Raw genomic sequence first — 23,748 nt, forward strand, 5'->3', positions numbered from 1 at the left:
ACCCTGTGTGAGAAGCCACTCATGAGGACACTGTTTCTGGCCAGCTCGCACATGTCACAGGAGCTTAGTTTCCACACCTGAGTAGCAATGCTGTACTCTTCCATCAGAGGCTCCTGGAACATCAAAACACACTGGTAAACACACACTCACACAAAGAAAAAATGTAATCTTGGCCTCATTACTTCCTCAAATTGTTGGAGGCCATGTGCTGATCCACACCGACCTTTGTGAAGTGGAACTGAAGAGGGTCATCAGTGGACAGAGAGATGATGAGGCCTCTGGACAGGTACTCTGGCAGCGGATTGCGATGGTAACTGAGGAACAGGCTGTTGTTACTCAGCGGTGACATGGCAATGCCGATTTGAGCCAAGTAGTAGAGATACTGCAGCACCGGGGCCTGATGGACATCAAATAGAGACTGAGCAGTTAGAATAGAAGCATGTACATCTTTGTCCCATCCTTGTTTGGCTCAGTGCTGCTGCTGCTCAAAGACTAAGACACAAGTTACAGAACAGCAAGTTCAAATCACCTGTCACATACAAAACACTATTTTGCTGTGGGCTTTGCTTTTAAAGACCTTATGATGATGTATTTTGTGGGCGGAGCCTAACCATGGTAGATAGGTAAGCTGGCTACAGCTTGTGGACCATCCTGATGCCTTCTCCAATTATTTGAATTGTCTGGCAGGGCTGTATCCGAATTGCCAAGTACCTACTCAGTCTGTCAGTAGACAGTACCTACTATCTGTGCTGTATACTGTTAGTACCTACTATTCAGTAGGTGCACACAGTAGGCAGATATTTGTTCCTACTTCGTCTGATTCATTCAGTATGGAAGTGGCGTCATTTACGTTACGCGAACCGTCCGCATCCACCCGGTTTTTTTTGTTTAGCTTTATTCAAGAAGAGTAATGCGCATATACAGTCAGATTAACAAAAAACAATATCACAATGTAAATCAAGTAAAAGATTAAATAACTAAATAACATACAGTACATAAAGGAAAGTAGAAATGAAAGACAGTAATATACAGAATATAAAATAAACCAATAAAGACACATTTAAATAATGAAATCATTATTTAAATAGAGGGGAGAAAGGTTTTATAATAATGCAGACATTTGTTATATTTTCTGTTGTTAATTAAAAGTAGTGGTTTCAGTCGGGACTTTAAATTAAGATTCAATTAATCCACGCTCGTTTGTTTTGATTTGGAGGCGCACGTGAAGTGACGATTTACGTTTAATTTCGCACAGCATTGTGGGTGGTAAAATACAATTCATTTCCTGAAAGGATGCATCCGATCCATACTGCATAAAACCAGGAAGTTAATATCCATACTGAAATGTTCAGTATACTGAGGTGGACACAAAAAATGACCACTGAATGACCACGAGGGTTCAGTATACTGAAACTCCCTACTGAAAAGTACTGCATACTGAACTGTGGATATTTGGAAACGGCCCTGGTGTCTTACAGAGACAAGCTAAGCCTTAGATATAGAGCGCCACAGGAATGAGTCCTAAAACCCTGAAGTAAGTTAGCATTTGAGCGCCATGGGGTCTAATGTCTAAAAGTCAATGTGGATCTTGAATGGGTTTGTGGTTAGACTCCTGAAATAAGGTCTGTGGTTAACACAAGCTGAAGAGATGTTGGTGTTTTCTTAGACCACATAAACTACGTTAGGTAATACCTCCACTTGTGAAGTTTGAAGTTTTTACTTGTCTTTAAAAAGGCGGTTGCTAACAAGTGGCTAAATGTGACTACAGTGGTTGTCGGGGACATTAAACGTCATCACGCCGGACACAGAGGGCGGGAACTCTCTCACTAGTCGGAGATGTCTCCTGTAGGTTTAATCTTTAGGTTAAGGTGAATATTATGTTAGTAAACTATTTGTTAAGCTACGTGGATTAGTTTATCGGAGATCGTCTGAAGCATAACGGTAGTGACATCACAATCATCTGACCGTGGTGTAGTTAGCTTGTAGCATAACGTTAGCTTTTTACTTATGTCGGCCGCATTAACACTTCAAACATCATAAAAATGGCGTTCATCTGTGAAGATTATCCTGCTGAACAAAACACCTACGCTTCAGAATCATGTGTTTACCACAGAGCTTATTTTCTGAAATGATCCAAAATCCAATGAAAAAATCCCATAGGAGAATTCTCGTTAGACCCCATGGCGATGCTACTTCCAGGTTTGCCTACAAAAATACGTCATATGGTTTGTTCTCTATAGGGTGAGGTTTCTTGACGCGTTGGTCAGTGGGTCAACGATACAGCTAAATGATACAAGGTACGGACATCTTCGTATGCAGTTTGGTGAAACCCAGCATCTAATTTATATTAAAGAAACGATCAAGGCATACAAATCTTGCCGCATACGATTTTGTACTTTGCTGACATGTCTATGACATTGAATACAGAGATTTGGCAGATGTCTTTTATGTATGAAGGACGAACTTACTGCCTGGCCAGTGGACAGGATGTAAAACACAGCTGTACAAGACATTAGCTATCATAAACAAGCCCAGCAACTACATACTCAAAAATTGGTCTATTTGTAGGACAGCTCAAGAGGGACAAGGAATGTGGGGAAAAAGATTCTGGGATGACGTGAGTCAAAGGCAGAGGGCATGTCATCCCTAATTTTAAAGTTTAACAGTGACACGTGTGTGGTAAAGTGATGATTTTACATGATTTGATGTGTTGAAGCAAATGCTCCCAGCAGTGTTCTGGAAACAACCCAGTCTAATGTGTCCTTACCTTTCTGAGCAGCAGCCCGTGGGAGATGTTCTCTGATAACATGAAGCCTGATACGAGGTGGTGGATCGGCCCCGCCTCCCCACAGTGAGGTCGCAGCACAAACGTATGGAAACCTCGCCGCCTGAGTCAGACAAAAGATCAACAGAAAAAAACCCAACATAATATTGTAAGACATTTTTGATTATATGTTGAAATGAAAGGAGCGGTATCAAGCTTGTCCCATACCGTCGCAGGTGGTTGAGCACAGCCATGTTGGCGTAGGTGTAGTAGAGGTAGTACGAGTAGGGAGGGTTGTCTTCTTCTGTCCAGTCAGCTGGCAGCGGACTGTCCAGGTTGAAAATGTGATGCTCAGGTTTGGATTCATCATCCACACTGTCAAAGCCCACCACCTACAAACAAGCACCCCCCAAACAAAGAAATCAGTCTCAGGATGTGAGAATCATGAGGCTGCTTATATTTATATAAAAATTTCTTACATGCTGCAGGAAGAGGTGCAGCTCAGGATGACTGTGGGGGCTGATTGTGACTTCAAACAGAGGCATAAAGATATTCTCCAACATCTCCTGGAAATTAGACAGCTGCTTCTTTGTGTGATACACATCACTGGAGAGACGGGAGATAGATGGTGACATTTGTTTGATCTGATTTAGTAAGATAATAATTAGCTTATTCCAACAGTAGCTTTCCTTGTAGAGACAGGGTTAAGAAGACAGTTTTTAGCTGCACATCTCTACTTCAAGGTCAAGAAAGCAGGTGGAGAACTTACAACAAGCGGGGCACCTGGATGAGCCAGCGCACATTATCAGAGTACACCCGGTGCTTAACAGCCCAATGAGCCAGTTTATCCCACTCGTCTCTGGAGCGACCGTAGATGGAGAGACGCAGCTCAGAGTTCTGGTATTTACTTTCCTCCAGGTCATACATCACTTCCTGGAAATAATGAAGCAGAAACATTGATGTGTCAGCTTGTTTTTAGTAAGAGAGAGTTTTTTTGGATGAGCCATGTTTGAGCGATGTCACACCTTGACTATGTGTCCAAAGTATTTTCCTTCAATGTGGTTGTCAGTCTTGATGAAGATCTCTCTGAGGATGGATTCTCCGATGGGGTTGTACTTGGCGTTGAACTTGTCAAACCGATGGAATGTGTTGCGGTCCTGAGAGTGAAAAAAAAGTGAAACCTCTTTGTAATTTATACTGAACGTATATTGCATATCATAAATTTGTATATGAGCTCTAGTTATACTCACCGCATGCATATCCAGAGTGTCTACGCTCAGGTCAAAGGCCGTCAGGTTCATGCTCTCAAACACGTCCTTCAGGGTCTGACCGCGTCCACGCTCTATGTGAACGATCTCCTCGGGGTATTTCTTCATGGCTTTCTTGATGAATCGCAGCAAGTGCTTCTGATTCATGCAGGATGATGCGTGTATGTGTGTGTCCACCTGGAGTCAGGATGTAGCAGCAAATAGAGTATAACCCCCAATTCACACATACACAGTGATGCGCGCCGCAGTCCGTACTTAGCTGCCACTCTAGTCCATCATTGTGTTCACACAGGGCGCGCTGCGGTCCGTCTCCGGCGCGTGCCACCAACGGCACTACGTTCTGCTCCGTTTCAAATACGCAGCGAGTCTATTTTCGCCGGAGTACGCTGCAGGCAAGCGTCAAGCTGGACAGAATATGACAGCCCGGACAGGAAGTCAGACAAGGAAACGCACAGAGCATCCGGTCAATTTCAAAATAAAACACAATATACAGACTCGCCATCGTATTTTTCATCACTTTATCAACATTACGTCAAAACAGGATCCGAATGAACAACAATGCATCCTCAGAAAGACAAAGCAGCATGTTGTTTGCATGTTTTTCTCTTTATTCCCGCGGGATCTTGTAGTTCTCCTGTGTCATGGGTGTGCTCCGCTGCGCTGACGTCTCAGAAACTGATCCAGTGTGAATGGGCGCGAGCCGTCCGACGGAGAAAAACCGCAGTGCTGACGGACCGCGGCACGCACGGAGTGTGTGTGAATTGGGGGTAAGAGGGAGTCATGAATCCTAGCCTTTACGCTCAGTTCTGGATAAAAACTAGAACAACTTTCCTATTTAAATATAAACATGACATTTCATATTTTGCCTCTTGCCTTTCGTATGTTGTAGAAGTCTCTGTGTGGAACTTTCTTCTGAGCCGCCAACTCCTTCATCTCATTCAGGAGGATGTGCATCTGGAATTTAGAGCTCAGGTACTGCAGACGGCGGTAGCAGAAGGACTTCCTGTAAAGAAGAAAAAATAACAGACGTTTAAAATGTGAAATAAAAACTAACCTTCTTAACAATGACATTTGAGGGATGTTTGTAAACACTCACACGGGCCCGTTAATAATGAGGGCCATCATCACATTCATGTCAGTGATGTACTCCTTCAGGTCAGGGTATGGCAGGTCCAGTTCTGAGCTCCTGAAAAAGAAAGATAGTGAAAGAGTTCAACAATAGAAGCTTTTTTTAGTGTCTAGTCTTCCTACTGTACAGACACTTACTTATCCATGTTGGTTTTCTTGGTGTAGACATGCACTACTCCATCCACCATCTTGCAACCATATCCTGTGTCTGGGGGCATATTCTTGGGGTCCTGGTTGTCGTAGGGGTGTGTCTCTGAAACAGGTGGATGGACAGGGGCATCTAGGAAAACAGGAAGTTGATGTTAGTTTGGTTATATCATCCATGCAACATAAATTAATTGTAAAATAATATACAGTACGAGTATCTGGTTAGACAGAAAGCAGATTGTAGATTCTTGGTGATCACTGCGTGTCGTTAGATCTAGAATTACGTTTTGCAGGTTGGTCTTAAAAGCCTGAAGCCAATGCGATGATGGCGAAAAGCTCAAGGGAAAGGAATGAAACGAAACGTTTTTACATTTCTACTAAAAAGTATAAAGCCAGGCTTCATTGCATTCTCTGTGAAATTCAACAAAACCCTGAAGAATATGTTGTTCTTCCATGTGATCCTGTCCATTCTTAAATTCACGTTATTACTGCTAATTATAACCATGTGTTTGGTGTGTGCTTGTCATACCAGCGTCTACAGGGGTCTCTGGTATATCCTCATACACTCTCAGATCCAGAGGCTTCAACCCGAGCTCCTGCAGGGCGTGGGCTGTGGTCTTACAAAAGCTTTGCATAGATCGGTTAATGTATTTCTCCCGGATGAATAATGCCTTCACCACACACTTTGCCGCATCGACCAGGTCAGTGAAGGGCACCTGAGGCACATAAAAGTCAGTGATAAAAAAAGAAAGGTGTTAACTGAATAAAACGTTTTGGTACGAAGTTTAAATCCTATGAAAAAAGACCCTCACCCCACACTTCTCCTCTCCGGATATTGAGACCCGCTGGTACTCTTTCTCCATCGGCAATGCTCTCTCCCTAAAGCCATCATCCACAGTGTCCACGCTCTTCTCATTTAAAAGCCTTAAACGTTTTTAGAGAGAGGAAAAGGAGACATGGAATGATAGTGATTAAGAGAAAGAGAGAACGATGAGAAATTAGATGTTATTGTTTTTTTTTTTTTAAATCTGTAACTGCAGCATCAGAAGTCAATACAGGGCTGAGAGAGCAGACACTTTCACTTAAATCAACATGCAACACTCTACTTAAGAAGCGATTTTTAATATAGAACAAATGCTACTGTCTATTCATGTATACCATAGATTTAAATGGTTCACCTACAGAGCTGGCATTGACCAGATACAGAAGTTTCATCACCAAGACAACAGGAAGTGATAACTCAGTTAAAGATAGATTTCATGTTGAGCTCCATCAATCATAGAAAGCTAATTGAAGACTTTCCTACTTAAGAGAAAATGTGTCACCAGCAGGGGGAGGACGAATTCCATCATAAGAAGCTGAAGTATGAACAGTCTTGAGTTCCTATATTCTGTAGATATTGATAAGCGTTTATATATTGAACACTTTTTCGATATTCAGATATGTGCAGAGCAAACTTCTTTTTTTTTTTACATTGAGAGCACAGTTCACCGAAGACAAATTCATTGTGTGTGTGTGTGTGTGTGTGTGTGTGTGTGTGTGTAGACATACATGGCCAATAAAGATGATTCTGATTCTGAAATTTCCAAGAGAAGCAGGCCATGTAAAAAAAATAGAACTATTAGTTAGGGCCCGACCGATGTGGGATTTTTTGGGGCTGATACCGATAACTGTTTCAGGAAAAGCTATCTTCGATTTTTAGAGTTCGATTGACATAGTTCTACACGTTTATTGCATTGATCCCTCAAATGCATTTATTAAACACTTGAGAAAATTTTTTACAATTGCAAGATTTTTTTTGTAACCTAGTTATATCGGCACATATTGGATATAATAATTAGCCGATAGTCACGTGATGTGCTAATATCGGCCGATTTTATCGGTTGGCCGATTAATCGGTCGGACCCTATTATTATGAGGAAATCACTTTACAAATCACACATGCATAGTGAAGCAGAGCTCACTCACTCCAGATCTGCAGCACTGTCGATTTTCATGAAGTCCTGTTTGGCGCGGAGCAATATCTCGGGCTCAAGCCTTGTGGTGCGCAGCAGCGGAGCAGGAGAGTGTGGGCAAGGCGGCGGGAGGGCATCAGAGGAAGTGAGAAGTTAAGCACACAAAAGAAACCGAGAGACCAAACACACGCACAGGCACACTTAACATTCAGTCAAGGAGTCTCTCTCAAAGGCTTATACACATTCACACACACGAAGCATCTTAGGTATTAATGGTACAGGATATTGACAGAAAACGTAACATGTTCAGGTGGGTAGTGGTACATCATGATTGATAAAGCTTTGAGGGATTGTGCTAGCACCAAAACAGAACCAACTCACTTCTAAAAGATTCTGAAGAGATGATATAACATCAGCACATGTGCTAACGGCTGGCTTGCCCAGTTAGCTGATTGCTGGGATTAGTTAGGCCACAAACTGGCATGTTGGAAGCTGATAAGCATGTGTGCATGGAAGAAAGCAGAACTGTGTGTAGAGAGTGAGGGCAGAGCTGCTCGTCTGTCCAAGGTTTTGTAAAGTGTGTCCAACTGGCCTTTGTTTGTGTGGTGTGTGTTTGTATTTCCTCACTTGATGTCCTGGCTGATCTGCCTCTCCAGGCGGTGCCGTCGCTCTTCCAGCTGTTCGATGGGGCTGTCCTCTGGAAACTCATAGGGAGCGCTTCGCATCTCGCTCTCTGCCATGCTGCGTGTGAATAGCTCCTGGTTGAACAGAAGTCATAAACAATTATGGGAAAAAACAGAACAATTATTTGCACTTCTGTTTTCTAAGTCAGATGTGTGGAGGGCAATGGGTCAAAACATTCAAGTGAACACTAGCATACTGTCTAACTTGAAAACATTTATTTTTTGGCAACTTTTCAAAACCAGACCATCATCAGGTTGATGAAGGTCTACTGCTCACTGAAATGTTGCCAATAAACATGATGTTACACATTTACCTTCCAATAAAGTGAGGAAATAGCCTTAGTGCTGCAATTCAATCCTGAAAAGAAGATGCCACAGGGTGTTTAGGCCTAGTGGTCAGAGCATGCACCCTATGTGCAGAGGCTTCAGTCCTCAAGGTGGTCCCGGGTTTGAGTCCGACCCCTTTACATTTGCTGCATGTCATCCTCCACTCTCTTCTCCTAACATTTCCAGTCACTCTCCACTGACCAACAATTTTCTTTAAACAAAAGTTGCCACAGTCTCTAAAGTTTTCACACACATTTACAATATTCACAATTTTTACCTGCAGACACACACATTGAAAATCAGGTCAATTTGACCTTTTTGAGAATCACTGAGTAAATCTACTAAATCAACTATCTACTTAACTCCTGTTGTGAGTATATTTAAATATGATGTATCTAAAAGATCTAACATGGTTCTTATTGATTCACCTGTTAAGAATTATGATTTGATTTTGAGTTCTTACCTCAACAATCTCTTTGTACTTTTCTTCCATTGATATTCGCAGGTCGATCGGGTAGTGTGTGATAGAAACAGGCGTCCCTGGAAGCGATCTCTGGGGCTTGAGAGGTTTGGACCCGGATGCACCGCTCAGATCTGTAGGCAGAAGCAGAAGAGGTTGTGGGATGTGATAGACACACATGGTGTCACCGTAACAGTTCTTTTAGGCAGTACGCTCAGTAAAGGCAGAGGCTATGAATTACAATGACTAAATAAATCACCTATCAAGGCTGAATACATACTGTATAAGAGCTGTAAACTGCCACTAAGTTAAAAAGCAATTATTGAATGTTGTGTATCAGTTATTTAAAATATTTTGGACTCTTTTGCTAAATGTCTAAAAAAAAAAAAAAAAAATGTATCAGTTGTGTCTTCTGTACAGATTACTTCCACTTCTGTGGAAACCGGTTGTGTATTTCCATCAAAGTTTTACAATATTTTAAGGGTTTTCTCCTCCACACCACTAACACAAGTTTAACACAGTTTCTTTAACACAGTCTATAAGTCATAGTACAGTGTAGAGCTAAAAGCATCCTAATCAACAACTCATGGGGGTTCAGATGTAAACGTGTGGACGATCGCAGGCTCAGATAATTCATCAACAATGATCTCGGTCTCTCTACAATTCTTGTCATTTCACAGTCTGTTGACGACAGACAGACAAACAAACAAATGTGTCAAAACAAACACAGGTAAGTACAACAATCACAGACAAAAATAGAAGGAGTTAAAATTTGGCTTACCAAAGATTGCAACGTGTGGTGAGTTGAGTAGGGAGAACTATAATTTCAGCACAAATTGAGCTCAGACTGCACTACAGCTCAGACTCACAGTCTTATATACACAACTGCTTTTACCTCTTCATTTCATATGAAAACTAGAAAATCAGCCAAAAGCAAGCTGCAGAGAGAACACTCACGATTAAGCAATCTGTCTCTTACTTTATTTACATGAAGCCCATTTTTTCTTGTACCACCAAGGCATTAAAAACAAAGGAAAACCGAACAGAACCCGCACACATGCAAACAGGACACAACCATGATTACCTACGAAGCTCTGGTGTCAGCGGCCGAGGGGAAAATGTGTGACCGAGCCTCAAATCCTCCTAATATGTCAGAGGACAGAAGTGGGCTTAAGGAGAGACAGCTGTACCAACAGATCCTGTGTCACTTCAATCACACATGGGCTTGCACACACTTGAATATCCCCCTGACTCAAACGTACACACTGACACATGTGTACACACACACACCTGAGTATGACACAGAGGGGCCTTCCCCAATCATGACCTGCTAGAAACAGATGACAACGGCTCCACTTGAGATGAAACCTAAGACACTCAAGGAGATTTACCAAGAATTGATTTGTCTCACTGAGGAACATCAAATTCACTGATTCTGGGTGCGTATAAGTTTAGGATAACCATACTTTTGAGAGTAGCACAGTCACCTGCAACACACACTGTAATTCAACCACTCGTGAAAAGTATACAGCTCTGGGAGTGATGCATTCACTCTCCTCTATAATTGTTGTGTTATTGGTGCTGTGTCTGGCCGGTGACAATTAGTCTATGCCATCTGCCGTCTGCCTCCGAGGCTGGGGAGTCAGAAATGAACAGAGGGTAACTCCACAGTCGACCAATACTTGACTGACACTTGAAAAACTTTTAAGTATGGCACATACAAGTTTAAAATGATGTGCAAACTTCTGCTGACAATCACATGCTAAAGTAAAAAGAAGAAAAAAAAATTTCAACCAACTCATATTGCCCCCTTATAATACAGAGGCTTCAAAGAATTAAAATTTCAGAGATTTCTGATCACAAAATCAACTAAAAGGACATTTAAAGCAACAATATGTAACTACTTTACCTTACAATACTAGTTTCAAATGTTGATTTAATAGCACAATAACTTTTAACAGGGAGAATGGCGTCTCATGTCCACAGGACGGCGGATCGCCTGTTTACTGCAGTATGTAACTTTGGCAGCTGTCCGGGGTCATCCTGTGCGTACAGCTTTACAGTGAGGAAGAGGAGAGAGATGAAGCTAAGAAGAGGAAAAGAGAGAGTGACCGAGCAAAAAGCAGAGTATACACCCCTGCAGATATTATTCATAACAGACTGTGACCAAACATTAGGCTCTTCTGTTGACGTCATTGTTGTCTCAAGTTTAGCAGAAAGTCATCTAACCCGAGTCATGTCTCAGGTGTGCATAAAAATAAATCAATAAATCCACCGTATGCCAAAAAGTAGTCTCTTTCCGTGTTGATCTTCAATATGACTTTATAAGTTTCAACTAGCAAAATAAATGACCCTTTCCAATGTAGCCATTTAGTCAAAGCCCACAGATATCATGGCCCAGGTTGAATACACATACACAACGGGCTGAAGATGTAAGCAGAGTCATATTTGCACATCTGGTAACATCAGTGAACATTGCTGTTAGGCTCCTTGCAACGTCTTTGCTGGCGTTGCCCCCTCTGCTTGTAAACAAATGCACATTGTCTAAGGGGGGTAGGTGTAAACAGAACTATGTGTCCAACGCCCATGCAGTTACACTCAGACACCTCCGGTTGGCGCCAAAGCACACCAACCAAAATCCTACATATTGTTGCTTTAACAGATTAAGAATGTATTTGTTAATGTTAGTGGACAAACTGGCAACCCTTTTTGTAAATGGTCTTAATCATATTTCCATTATACCTTGATTATAGGGGTAATAAAACTTGTCTTGGAAAAACTGATTCAGTTAAATCACCCTGACCAATATATATCAGATGATATGAACACATGAGCAGACATTTGGATGCTTTCACATGGTCTAACAGATTACATGAACACTGTCATGTAATCCTCCATGCTTAACTCCTAATATCCCATTAATCTCGATGACATTACAGCAGTAGGGAGACCCTCTATAATCAAAACTATTTAAGTAAAAACTACAGGGCTGGAAGAAACTCAGGAAAAAAATAAAGGAAAGCACAAAAAAAGGAAACAGGTTTTTGATGGGAACCTTCCAGGAATCACTCATTTAGTCAAAGCTTGTTTGTTTGTGTATTCAGTTCAAGGTTATTTCAAAGAGAATCTGACCAAACATCTGGGTTCTAACTAGGACTTACCACCAGTATTTTCTATGTTGGTAGTTATTCTGTGAAGCTTTGACATAAACACTTTTGCAGGTTGTTGGATTGCTTCAAATCACAGTTCAGATCCAGCTAGCAGGAGGAGACACTCAGACTCTGGCCTTACCTCTAAAAGTGTTTACCAATGCATGTGTGTCTAATCTATATTTGAATTAAATGCCACAGCCCTGCAATCTTCATGTAGTCTTTGTCAGTTAATTTCTTTGACCTGAGAGTAGCATTAAAAAAGCTCCCCATCTCAGCTTTCTCTCACATCTCTGGGACCTTGGTCTGCACATCGCCCACGTAAACTTCCCACCTGTTCTTTTGAACCTGACCAGAGAGTCATCTGTGGAGCTGCCTCTGCTGCCCTATGACGATCAATAGTTAACAGTCTGTCTTAAACTGCTCTAGTAATGTTGTTTTTTTTTTTTGCATAAGGCACTTGTGCAACAAAAAAAAAACAACAGTAGCAGAGCGGTTTATGTACTGAAGAAGTCAAACAAAACACTGAACAGTAAGTCTGGGTCAAATACTCCTAAACCAGTTTATCTGCTTTTATTTGCTAACTTACAAAATCTCCGAGTCCCAGAAGACCGAAACTTCCCAGTGAACAAACTAATTAAATATATAATGTCAGTGCAATTGTTAAAGAGAATGTTTTCACCACACCAGCATGGACTCACAGCATGCAGTGCTAGGTATACAGTATGATAGCAGATCCATACAGTAACCCACACTGACGCCATCAAAATCCTGACAAAAATCTCCTCGCATGTAATAATCTAACTGCAAGCTACGCCATTTCCCTGTGCAAAGGATAATTTAATGTTTTTTTTCCCACTCAGATATCAGCCTCTTATATAAATTTACAGCTATCAAAGCATGGGATTAATTTACGCTCAACACCTCTGTGACAAGGAGCCAAACTTTTGTTTTGTATTATGTGTTTAGAAGGTGTGTCTTTTTTTATCAGGAGATGAAGGTGACTGTAGCTGCTAATTGTGCCTAAGCAAACAAAGCATGTTCCTCCTATTCTCTGTTGTTTACAGATGTGTGTGCACGGGTGTGTCCTGCACAGTCAGTTTAACTGCAGCACAGTGGCAGCCTCAGTTTAGGTTTTTTCTCATTGGCGATGGACATGTCTGTCTCTTAAAATAAGCCTGTCAAAGTTTAAGAAAGGAATGATCTTGTCATAACAATATTATTTTTGCAGCATGTCAATAAATGTAAGTATTGAAACACTTCTCAGGCCTTAGTGTGAATAGCAGAAAATATGTTTGTACTCTTCACAAACTCCTGCAAACTCATCTGAGATCACTATTTTACACCTAATGTAATACATTACAGTCCAAAATACATTTATGAATATTAGTTGGACAATGAGAGGGAGTCTTTTGCACTAACATCAAATCATGGCAATAATAATTGTGGCAAATCAAGTGAGAAATTAGACGCTATCTACTTTTTCTATCTATTTTCAGTTTTTAAGCAAATGATGTCACAAAGCCACACTGCATGATAGACATCTTTACATGTGAGAAACTTTTGAACCCACAGGATAAAAACTACTTGGATGTGTCTGTATTTTATGTATGAAGCATCCGGCTTGGATGTATTAAGTTGACTTTTTGTCCAGTTCAATTGTTGCTCTAGCTTTAAAAAACTTTTTTTTTGTACAGATTTCACATTAATCTCTGAGAGGGGGAGTGATGACATACGCTTCAGATGTTCCTAAGCAACCACAGATGAGAATAAACCTCCACTTCAGATCTTCATCTAAAAAAAAAAAAACACACACGATCAGTACTCAGCAGGCTGGGAGTAAGAGAATCAACATTTGAGATGAAATGTCCAGACTAAAATAACTACCTGCAATAAAAGTGTCTTTGTAACGAGTTGGGGCATTATCTTTGTAAAAGAACAACAACCACACACTTAATACAGAACTTAATCCTGCTGGATTGACAACAACCAACAAGATAGTTATCAGTCCTTAAATTGGAAACATTTGACATTACATTTATCTATAACTTAAAGCCTTAAAGTGAGTAAAGTCACTGCCATTACAAATACACAACACACAACAGAAAGGTCAGGCAGGCTTTTTAAACGAACATCTCAGTAAGTCAGCATCCTTCTGCCCACACAAACGACCACAGTGCAGTGTTGGCGATCCTGAATAAGATTATTTTCTTCTAGCATCAGTGGCACCTTTTTCTCTACCCAGACTCTGCTGTTTTATGCGCACCCTTAAACAAGGTTCTGTTCTTGTCAGCACACTTGCAAGAATCTCAGTGATTAATCCACTGGGTATTATTACTGCATCATGCAGGAAGTAGCACACAGCAGCAGGGACCTGATGCCCCAAATGTTCACTCACTGCAGACTCTGTATCAAACTACTGAATACATCAAGGGTCTAAATATCAGCATCCTGGCTACACACCGGCTGCATGACATATTGTTCCCTTCCATCGGCGTATGCATCCTATTTTCATTCATGCATCTCCTCCATATGTCTTCTGCACACTGTTATTTTTAGCACACAGAGCTGTGTTTACTAGCATCTCATCTGTCACTATGAGCTGGAACATTTTGGAGTGACAAGTACCATGTTTCTCACATAACTGTAAAAACTTGGAGTAGCATACGGATCCACAGTTACAGGCTCTACTGTCTGTGGTACTGTTCATCATAACTCAGCACATGTTACAGTACCTCTGTGTCCCTGTCTTGTCCTGTTCTCACAGTCTCCGTTACAGTCGCAGTGGCCTTGACTGAGCTCTTGCGGGATGCTGGGACATGTAACTAGGCCTGGGACGGTCGATGTACCCTCCCCCGCCAGCACAGGGGAAGAGAGCAAATGACAGCGGAGAGACAGAGGATAATCTCTTTGCTGATCTAACACCAGGTTCACACAGACAATCCCCCTCTTTCTCTTTTCTCTGTTCCTCCTGTTGTAAATGTCGCAGCCTCCAGTTTGCTACTGAGGCAGTTTTTTTCTTTTCTTCTCTCCTCTGACTCTCTCTCTCTCTCTCTCTCTCTCTCTCTGCCTCTGTCTCTCTCAGCTTCCTGATTACGCTGGTTTCCAGCCCATGAACAACACAGCCTCAAAGCTCCCGGATTTAAATACTGGGTTGGATCATACCACGTGGCAAAAAAAGGGGGAGGGACTGGAGTGAACCACTTCAGGTTCTTTTGTGCTGTAACATGGAGGAGGCCCTGAGTCTCTCTGGCCACTCCCACTTCTTCTCTATCTCCCTCCTCTCAAACATGGGAGCTCTGCTTTAGTGATCTCATGACTGTAAACTTTAAATTATGTTACAAATACCCCAATTTAAAAACTATCTTTACATTTCAATAACAATTGATTACACATTGCTATACATACGCTCTTTAAGTGAGTGTAAAAGAGCTCGATGTTGTTGTTGGAATTGCAACCAATGCATTTGGATCACAAGACTTTATATCTACCACATTGTCAATGGTCCGTAATCATGTGGAAAAATAGCTTCAAACTGGAGATGTAAAATGTAAAAGAGAGAGCCTTCCCCTTGACTCCTCCAACTACAAACCATTGCCTTTAAGCAAAGCCTTATGGGTAATGTATCTGTGGCATGTGGTCTGGCTTGTTTATTATGGGATAAATCAGTCTCTCCTGGATGTGTATAAGTAAGAGGTATGGTTATTAACTCTGTTTGACTCGATTTTATCTTTGTATGTCAGACAGCTGTTGTGAATAACATAACACTGCCATGGACGCAGTTCTGATCCAGCTTTACTGAGACCTTTGCACAATCATCAGTCGATATGTCTAACATCATCCAGTTCACTGACCTTGTTCATACGGGGGCTCAAAAGAGAAAAATAGAGAAGAAAACTGTGCAGAAAATGCAAGAGGGGTTTAAAGACACAAAAAGCATGACGATGAAAACTGAAAAAATGAAAGAAGACAAACATGGAACATTGTATGAGTTGTGGTGGTGTCTAAACACTGGTAACTTGAAAATGTCAACAGACTGAATGTTAAAGGGCAGCAGGTCTCAAATAGCATCAATGCAGTGGTTTGTCTCAATTTGTTTAAATGTTCAGATAAATGTCAACTATAAAAGATAAAGCAGAGTTTACTGTTACTATGTATTAAGTCCATCCGTCAAATCTAATCAAAGAAATAAAACCATTTTATCATTGATCAACTTTTGTTGTCACATTGTTGCCTTTCTTCATACATAGCTGTGTGATAATAAGCATGACAATGAATGTACCCCTATAGAAGACTGCATGCTGTACATTGTTCCTCATGGACTCAAAAAATAAAAAGCCTTATTGTGAATCTTTACAAAGCCAGCTCAGAACCATTCTTCAAAATACCTATGGTAGTTGTTTTTTAACATGTAAGCAAAAGCAACTACAAATCAAGATAAGGCTAAATGAATATGAAATGAATGAATCATTGGCAGGAAAAAATTAGCAAAATGACTCACTGATGTTTCACTGACGCAATCAGAATCAATACAACTTCTGCAATTAGCCTTGTTGCTTACATACAGTGTGGCTCACGGTGTGCATGCACTTGTAAAATAAGTATTTTTAATTATAGTTTTAGGATCATCTGTAATCAAGCAATGAGTCAACAATGTTGTTTGTAACATTCTTAAAGCTTTTTCTGAAGCCCCTCAAAAAATGTGTAATGTAACTTTTGAATTAAACTCAGGACAAATAGATGACATGGGATGTTTTCATCACTATTCTGTGTCTTTAATCTGTTATGATTGGTTTATTTCTTTAGCTTTATGTTTTTACAAATCCTTTACTGATATTAGCTATTTATGATATTACATACATGCAAGAAAGTGACCACATGATCACATGCTCACAGACGAGGCTGTTTCCTTCCTCTCTCACATGACTGCTGCACGGCATAAGGACGGCCTGTTTTTGCTCAGTATTTGTCTGAATGTACTTTTCAGGTTCCATTTTAGAGAGAATATTCAAAAGAGCCTTTGGGAATTTTTCAAGATGACAGTCAACAAATATAAATGTATACTGACTCACACAAACACTACTAGCATGACTTCGTACCTCATGTTTTGTGCTATGCCATCACATACAAATGACCCAAAGTCAGACCATCACATACAACTGACTCAGAGAAAACTAAGATGACAATGTTGCTGTATTTGCGTGACTCATAGGAGAGAGTTTGTTTTTTCCTGTCTTTGATGCTACCATATCCAAATTAAACACTGTGTGCTAACCCAGCTTGACAGGAAGACAGCTTTAGGAGTGCCTATTACTCTCCTGAATAAGAAGGTGATCTGAGGGCATGATGTGGCTGAGCTGTATCAGAAATATGGTATTTGTTTTTGCAAGATTAGAGGTTTATTGTGAGGAATAAGGTGAATAAGGTGTGGAAGAAACTTTACCCATGCTAGAAATATCAGACACTAACCACAGTCTACCAACCCCCAGTTGTTTTTGTAAATGGTGGCCTACATACACAAGGCTGTCACTGTCATTGCTCTAGCTGTGCAGCCTGTGGTGGTCAGTGATGCTTCCATTTCCTGTCTGCTGTGTACTGAGTGGGCAGCACACTATGTTTCAGCAGAGGTTTAACTTGAGATGAACATAATCTAAAGCTGCATTGACGATTCTCTCAGTGTTTTTTCTTTCCAGCCCTGCCTATAGGCAGATGTTTAAGAAAATAAAAGCATTTTGATGAAGACATTCTGTAGTTAACTGGTAGCCCCCAGCTGCAAATAAACGAGTTCAACAGAACCAGAACATCCTGCAGTTTGGCCTTACCAAGGAGTACATGTGCATATACAGAATGTTTTTGTTTTCATCCAGAGGAAGTTGATATTCCATGACAGGTCTTTAAAAATACAATTCCATACGGCAAAGTCATCTGAGGGATTATTATTAGATTGAATCATTGTGGAATGGAAAGTATAAACTTCCTATTCATTTGAACTTCTGCATCTACTTCAACAAAAAGTATTTTTGTGGAATATTTTAACTGAAGCAAAAAGTACTTAGTGTGAGTGCTGGTGCAAAGCTGCAGTGTATATTGCAATCACTTGCATGTGACACAGATTTCTGATCAAAACTGCGTCTTTCCCTCAATTATTGGTGTTACCATTTGTAAACTGACTCCATAAATAATCTTATCTCACATTCCTACACTTATTGAGAAGCATATAAAGAGGGCTTTCATGCATGTAGAGAATTTCCCTGTGTTATTTTGGCATTAACTTGAACGAGCCTGAGGCTATTCTTTTCTTGACTAGTCTTTGAAGTTAAAATGCAACCTGTTGTACAGCTTTAATCATCATGTTCTCTGCTCACTTACAATAAAATGAAAGCAAGCTGATAAGTGAGCGGTAAAAGAAAGCTGATGGTTTTCATTAAATAAACGTTGTATTTTCTTAAAGGCAGTCTGAGGTTTGTCGACATTTTCAACTCTTGCTTGACCTTTTCTGCTTTAACTTCTGTCCATTCCCGAGACGCTAATCAATAGCATGTGGGAGTGTGTCTGCACATTTTTCACACCCTATCTCCTAGGACTAACAAGAGCTACATCATTATTGTTGTCAAGCAAACCGAACATCTAAACCACACAGTAAAAAGTCCCTCTGTGAATTAAACAGAACAAACATTCACACATTTAACTGGTAAACTCTGCACTCACACTGATGTTGTGTATCTCTACTCCTGTGTCTATTAAAAACAACCAATCCTTCCTTTCTGTCCAACACACACAAACACACTCAAAATTGGATCTGTATACTGCCATTTACATGTGTGCACAAGCCCATTGCAAATCCAACACACACAGTGACACACTCCAGTCATCAGTGATTATCCAGAGGCCGTTCATGTCACTATACCTTTAGCCACCTCTGTCAGTGCAGCTCTCACCATATCTGAATATAGCAAAGAGCAGCACTGAGTCACTTGACACTGTCAACATGTAGCACACTGTACTTAACAGCGCTCGGACATCAAGAGGCAGATACCCCATTCCTGAGACCAAAGGTGTCTTAGGGATTAGAGCTGCAGGCGATACAGAGTGTTGCTTCAGAGAGATGGTAAGAAGAGACATGTCCGATAAGACGTTCTGTTTCTTTGGTTTAGACTCACATGAACATTTGATTTAGAGTCTTGTTTGGTAAAACTGTGATCACTCGAAGCTTTACATGCTACAAAGTTTTGAAGTGAAATCAAACTTTGGGCCTAAATAAAACTTTTGAACCAAATTGTGTGAGATTTGAATAAGTTGCACATTTACTCACTGTGAATAAACTGTTTAGACAAATGTTCTCCCCTAGCCCAGCATGAACAATAGTAATTAAAAGGGCAATGAAATCAAACAGAACAGAGCAGAACATCATTAGATTTAAGAAGTTGAAACCACCGTAATATCTTAATTACAATATATACCGAAAGGACTATTCGACAAGTAAATGGCTGCTCGTGTCTCAGTCGATAGACTAAACAAGTCATCCTCAAATCATCTGTTTTTTTCACTGTGCCAAATGTTCTTTTACTGAGGACAAAAGTACCTGTACCTGTGACTCGTTCGTATCAAAATAAAATTCAAGTCCAGATAAGTTTGTTGATTATTAAACAAAAGAGTGATAATAATTCTAAACAAAAGATGATGATTACGATGAAGACGATAAAGGTCAACAGAAAATATTCAAACTCACTCACCCTCTTTGTGTAGCCTCCCACAAAAAAAACAATGCCAACAGCAAATTACCAGAAATTATATCACACCAATATAAGGAGCAAAATATAACAAACAATCAACAGAGGTAAAAATACACATTATGACTCCTACATCCCGTGCTAGTCATTTTCTTATCCTACACAGGCAACATGGTACAAAAAATAGAGTTGTGGTAAAGACACTACATGTATAAATTGCAAAAGTCTGAATTTATCACAACACATTAGATCATTTATTTTAATAGAAACAAGCGATACGTTCTCATCCCAGCATGCATTTATGCACTTCTATTAGGACTAGAAAAACAAAACAAAAACTTCCAACAACTAAAATTCTGTCCCTTGCAAAGAGATTCTAGATTTTTTTAAGTGGATATACAAAACCTTTCATACAAGTTCCCCTGCTGGCATGTATGTTGTTGTCTTTTTGTTTTAAGATATTTCCCGATAAAGCGATATCCATTCACTCAATTGTGAAAGCAGTGGCAGGAAGCAGCTTCTTGAAAACAGTTGATATCCATCACTAAAGACACACATCTTTTCTAAATGCCTGAATGGCTTATCAAAACCACAAACAAATTTAGGAGCACACATCTGATCCCCCAGAGCTCTCTCATGATGATTCATCTATGGCCTAAGTAAGCGTTTGAGAAGAAGATGTCTTCTCTTCTTGTGTTGCATCTTTCTAAAGTGTAGGTGAGTGAGGGGAGAATATGAGCTTAAAGAGCATTAAAGGGATACTTCACCCATTTGCATTAATCTTTGTATCATTAGAAACCTGGTAGTATTTTTGAATGGTCGTGCATCCCGCCCTCATTTTCCCCTGAGATTGGAAATCTTTGTATTTCTGAGTCTGAAAAGGAGCTTCCAGTGATGCAAAATGACCATTTTTGCGTCACTGGAAGCTGTTGCGGTTAGCGGGGTGAAACTTCAACGCTAGTTCCTCATATTTTCGACCACTGAAGCTACAGACCAATCACAGATCAGTGAGTGGGAACTCACTCCCAGAATCCAAACTTAACGTCCGCCATATTGCTTGGAAGCTATGCTAACAGGCTCTATGGAGAAATCTGATAATGGCCAAAAAAATATAAATATAGTGGTGAGACGGCTGTTGCCGTCTTGTGTTCTGGCCGCCGCTAGCCGCCACACAAGACCGGCCTGTCGGCAGCAACCGTCACGCGGCTATATTGCTATATTTCCGCCACCAGCCGCTGCCAGCTCAGCAGCCAAGACATAAGGCCTGCCTGTTGGCGGCGGTGAGGACGAGGAGCGGGGGCCGGCTCGAGCTGGGGCGGACTGGTAGTGTCGGTGCTCTCTCTGTTTGCCTATGGACACAGACATAGAGTCTGTTTTCTCTCTGAATCACTTGAGGAAATGGTCTCATGTGTTGAAGTAAATATGTCTGTAAATGTTTTCATTACTATATTTCTACTGCTATACTGTATATTTTGGAGAAACTGTATCGATCGAATTTCCCTCTGGGATTAATAAAGTATTTCTGATTCTGAAATCGAGGACCTTAGTGGGAGTGGCCTGCGGTGCTGTGCATTCTGGGATTTGGTGTCTTTCATCTACATGAGCCAAAAAGACACTTTCTGCTTTTTCTCGGCCAAGAAGGCACCAACTTCAAAATGTATTTCACATTTCTACATATATGACCCAATGTCAATACAGATTCATGTTTCAACGGGTGAAGTATCCCTTTAAGTGAGCAGGGGGGTGGTGGGCAAGGGATTCACTGACTCACTGATGTCACAGGACAATAAAAGACCAGAAGCATTACCTGACGCTGGTTCGTCTGTGATTCACTGAGATGGACTAAACAAAAACAGATCTTCACTAGAGCTGAGAGCAGAGACTGAGCAAAGCAGCATGCTTAACTGTACCTCAGGGATGTAACACAACCTATCATAACACACATGTATAAGCTCTGTGCAAATCTATGGCATGTCCAAAGGCATGATGATGACTCTGTGTGTGTGTGTGTGTGTGTGTGTGTGTGTGTGTGTGTGTGTGTGTGTGTGTGTGTGTGTGTGTGTGTGTAGAATACAGATATTGTGGATCTGCTGGTGATCTATTAGCCCCCAGCAACAACTAGCCCACCTGTTGGTGTTTCGGCTTTCAAGGCCTTGGTTACTGGCTCTCCAAAATCCCTTTTCCAGGACTCACACACTTCCACTGTTCCATGGGAAGCAACTGAGCTATTCATAGCAGAAGAAAGCCCTGGAATTTTCCACCCAAACACAGAGCAAACTGCTCTTCAGTCATGACCAGACCAGCTACAGAGCAGAGACACTGACAACCGGCCACTTGTTTCAAACTGATGGTCTGACTGGACTAAACACTTAGTGCAAGAGACTCCCTCTAGTGGTAAGATTAAGATTTTCAACCCATACAATGCACCGTAGAAAAGCCATTTTCAGACAATACACTCATGACTGAAGTCCCAAAATAAACACAGCAGTCTCTAGGTTCAAATTATTTTCCCTGTTTTAATACAAAAGACCATGTTCATCGTACCTTTTAGTTGCTCTTTGTCCCAAATGTGCCTTCACTGGATATATCCCTGCTACATATTTCAAAGTTTAAATCAATTAATAATAACCTCAGTTTGTGCAGGGAAACGGAGATCTGCTTTGTCTTTCAGTAGTTTAGAAATGTTAAGTAGTTAACAATTACAATCTGTTAACACCCACAGCTCTAAGACAAGGACTCTCAGCCTTTGCTTATCATATGTGTCTGTCTACCTGAGCAACACGGAGTGGGGTTGTAGTGAGGTGGGAGGGTTGTGTAGGTTAAAGTCCACAAGGTAACAGGGTGTAGATGTGAAAAGGGGTGTAACAAACCCCTCCCCCCCAAGGGAAACAGAGTCCACACGATGTGGCAAGTCATGAGACACAGAACACACAGGAGTTCATGAGAGAAGCCCACAGAGACTTGCCATGACAAGAACTGTATATCTGATTAATAATGAACAATAGCCGGGGGGGTGTGATGACCCTTAGTGCAGTATTTGTACTGCACTTGAACCCCCTGACCAGATGAAAGTGGGTTCATGACTTAGAGAGTATTGTTTGAAATAAAGTAAACCTTTGAACTGGGAACCAGACAAATATGCAAGCTAAGCTTATTTGCTGTAGAAGTTGTGTCTGGTCCTGGGACAGGCGGATTTGCATTGAACCTGATTCAGATCCAGCCAATCACAACCGTTTATCCATAAACACAATATAAAGATCTGTACACACAAAAAAGTTAGAATTTATCACAATGAATGAAAAAAAAATTATATAAACAGGCCATTCTTTCTCACAAATTGTACCTATTTGATGGATGCTGGGTATAATGTCAATACTTTCAGACCATTCTGATGCAGTCAAATCCATACTTCAGACTTAGTAACATTTAACGTATTGGTCCAGCGATGCATGGCTATCAAAACTAACAAAATACTCTCAAATGTGCCATGAAGAACACAAAAAAAAAGATTAAGTCAGGGATCACACTACTGAGGAGATTTCTAAAATTGTGGGAATATCAAGCAAGAGAGCAAGCTAGCCTGCAGCTTTGTGAAAGGCCAGTGAGTCAGTAAAACATCTTGTTATGCATTAGATCAGATCACAACAGAAGGTGGAGTACTAGGGATCCCCTCCTCCTCTCTGGCACATTCTTTAATAGCCTCTATATATCACGTCATATAGCTCTGACTGCAGATCTAGGACATAATATATTCTGCTTCATGTGATGCAATGAAGGTCCAGTGGGAGTGAGCAGCCTGCAGGCAGAGACAGATTTCTGCAGATGAGAAAACTGACCGAGAAATCAATATGACCACCAGCAAATCAACATTAGAGAACAGCTTCAACGAGCTTGAAGAGTAATGAATCTACAAAAACTGTAAGGACTTGAAAGTGAAGGCAAAGAAGTTGAGATATTCGAGTGCTGCTATTCAAAGAAACAGAGAAAATACTGAAGGCTTCAGTTCATGACGTAGATAAAGCACCAGCTGCTCAAGCTGCAGCTACTCTAGTTTTTTTTTTCGTCAGCAGCATTGTGGCATCGCGAATGCTAATAGACTGGCATTGTCAGATGGACGCACTATAACAGAGGGCCTGC

At 40.8% G+C, this 23,748-nt stretch overlaps 1 protein-coding gene across 8 annotated transcripts in view; it reads right to left on the reverse strand.

The window, feature by feature from the left end:
* Positions 1-23,748, reverse strand: part of LOC132977410 (AMP deaminase 2-like) — a 33,675-nt gene that overhangs the window by 3,388 nt on the left and 6,539 nt on the right. For 4 of the 8 annotated variants that reach the window (XM_061041944.1, XM_061041946.1, XM_061041949.1 and 1 more), the window contains 16 exons: positions 8,736-8,866; positions 7,890-8,020; positions 7,276-7,344; positions 6,120-6,231; positions 5,837-6,023; positions 5,299-5,440; positions 5,129-5,218; positions 4,906-5,035; positions 4,015-4,209; positions 3,790-3,921; positions 3,534-3,697; positions 3,244-3,370; positions 2,993-3,156; positions 2,768-2,888; positions 224-397; positions 3-113 (listed from right to left, as the gene is read on the reverse strand). In XM_061041944.1, coding sequence (XP_060897927.1) covers positions 3-113; positions 224-397; positions 2,768-2,888; positions 2,993-3,156; positions 3,244-3,370; positions 3,534-3,697; positions 3,790-3,921; positions 4,015-4,209; positions 4,906-5,035; positions 5,129-5,218; positions 5,299-5,440; positions 5,837-6,023; positions 6,120-6,231; positions 7,276-7,344; positions 7,890-8,020; positions 8,736-8,866 — 2,180 coding nt within the window. Of the gene's footprint in view, positions 1-2; positions 114-223; positions 398-2,767; positions 2,889-2,992; positions 3,157-3,243; positions 3,371-3,533; positions 3,698-3,789; positions 3,922-4,014; positions 4,210-4,905; positions 5,036-5,128; positions 5,219-5,298; positions 5,441-5,836; positions 6,024-6,119; positions 6,232-7,275; positions 7,345-7,889; positions 8,021-8,735; positions 8,867-9,513; positions 9,651-14,616; positions 14,875-22,155; positions 22,383-23,748 lie in introns of those variants that run through there. The other 4 variants (XM_061041947.1, XM_061041951.1, XM_061041948.1 and 1 more) reach the window with 4 other exon arrangements.

The sequence above is a fragment of the Labrus mixtus genome, chromosome 7 (assembly GCF_963584025.1).
Source record: "Labrus mixtus chromosome 7, fLabMix1.1, whole genome shotgun sequence".
NCBI lineage: Eukaryota > Metazoa > Chordata > Actinopteri > Labriformes > Labridae > Labrus > Labrus mixtus.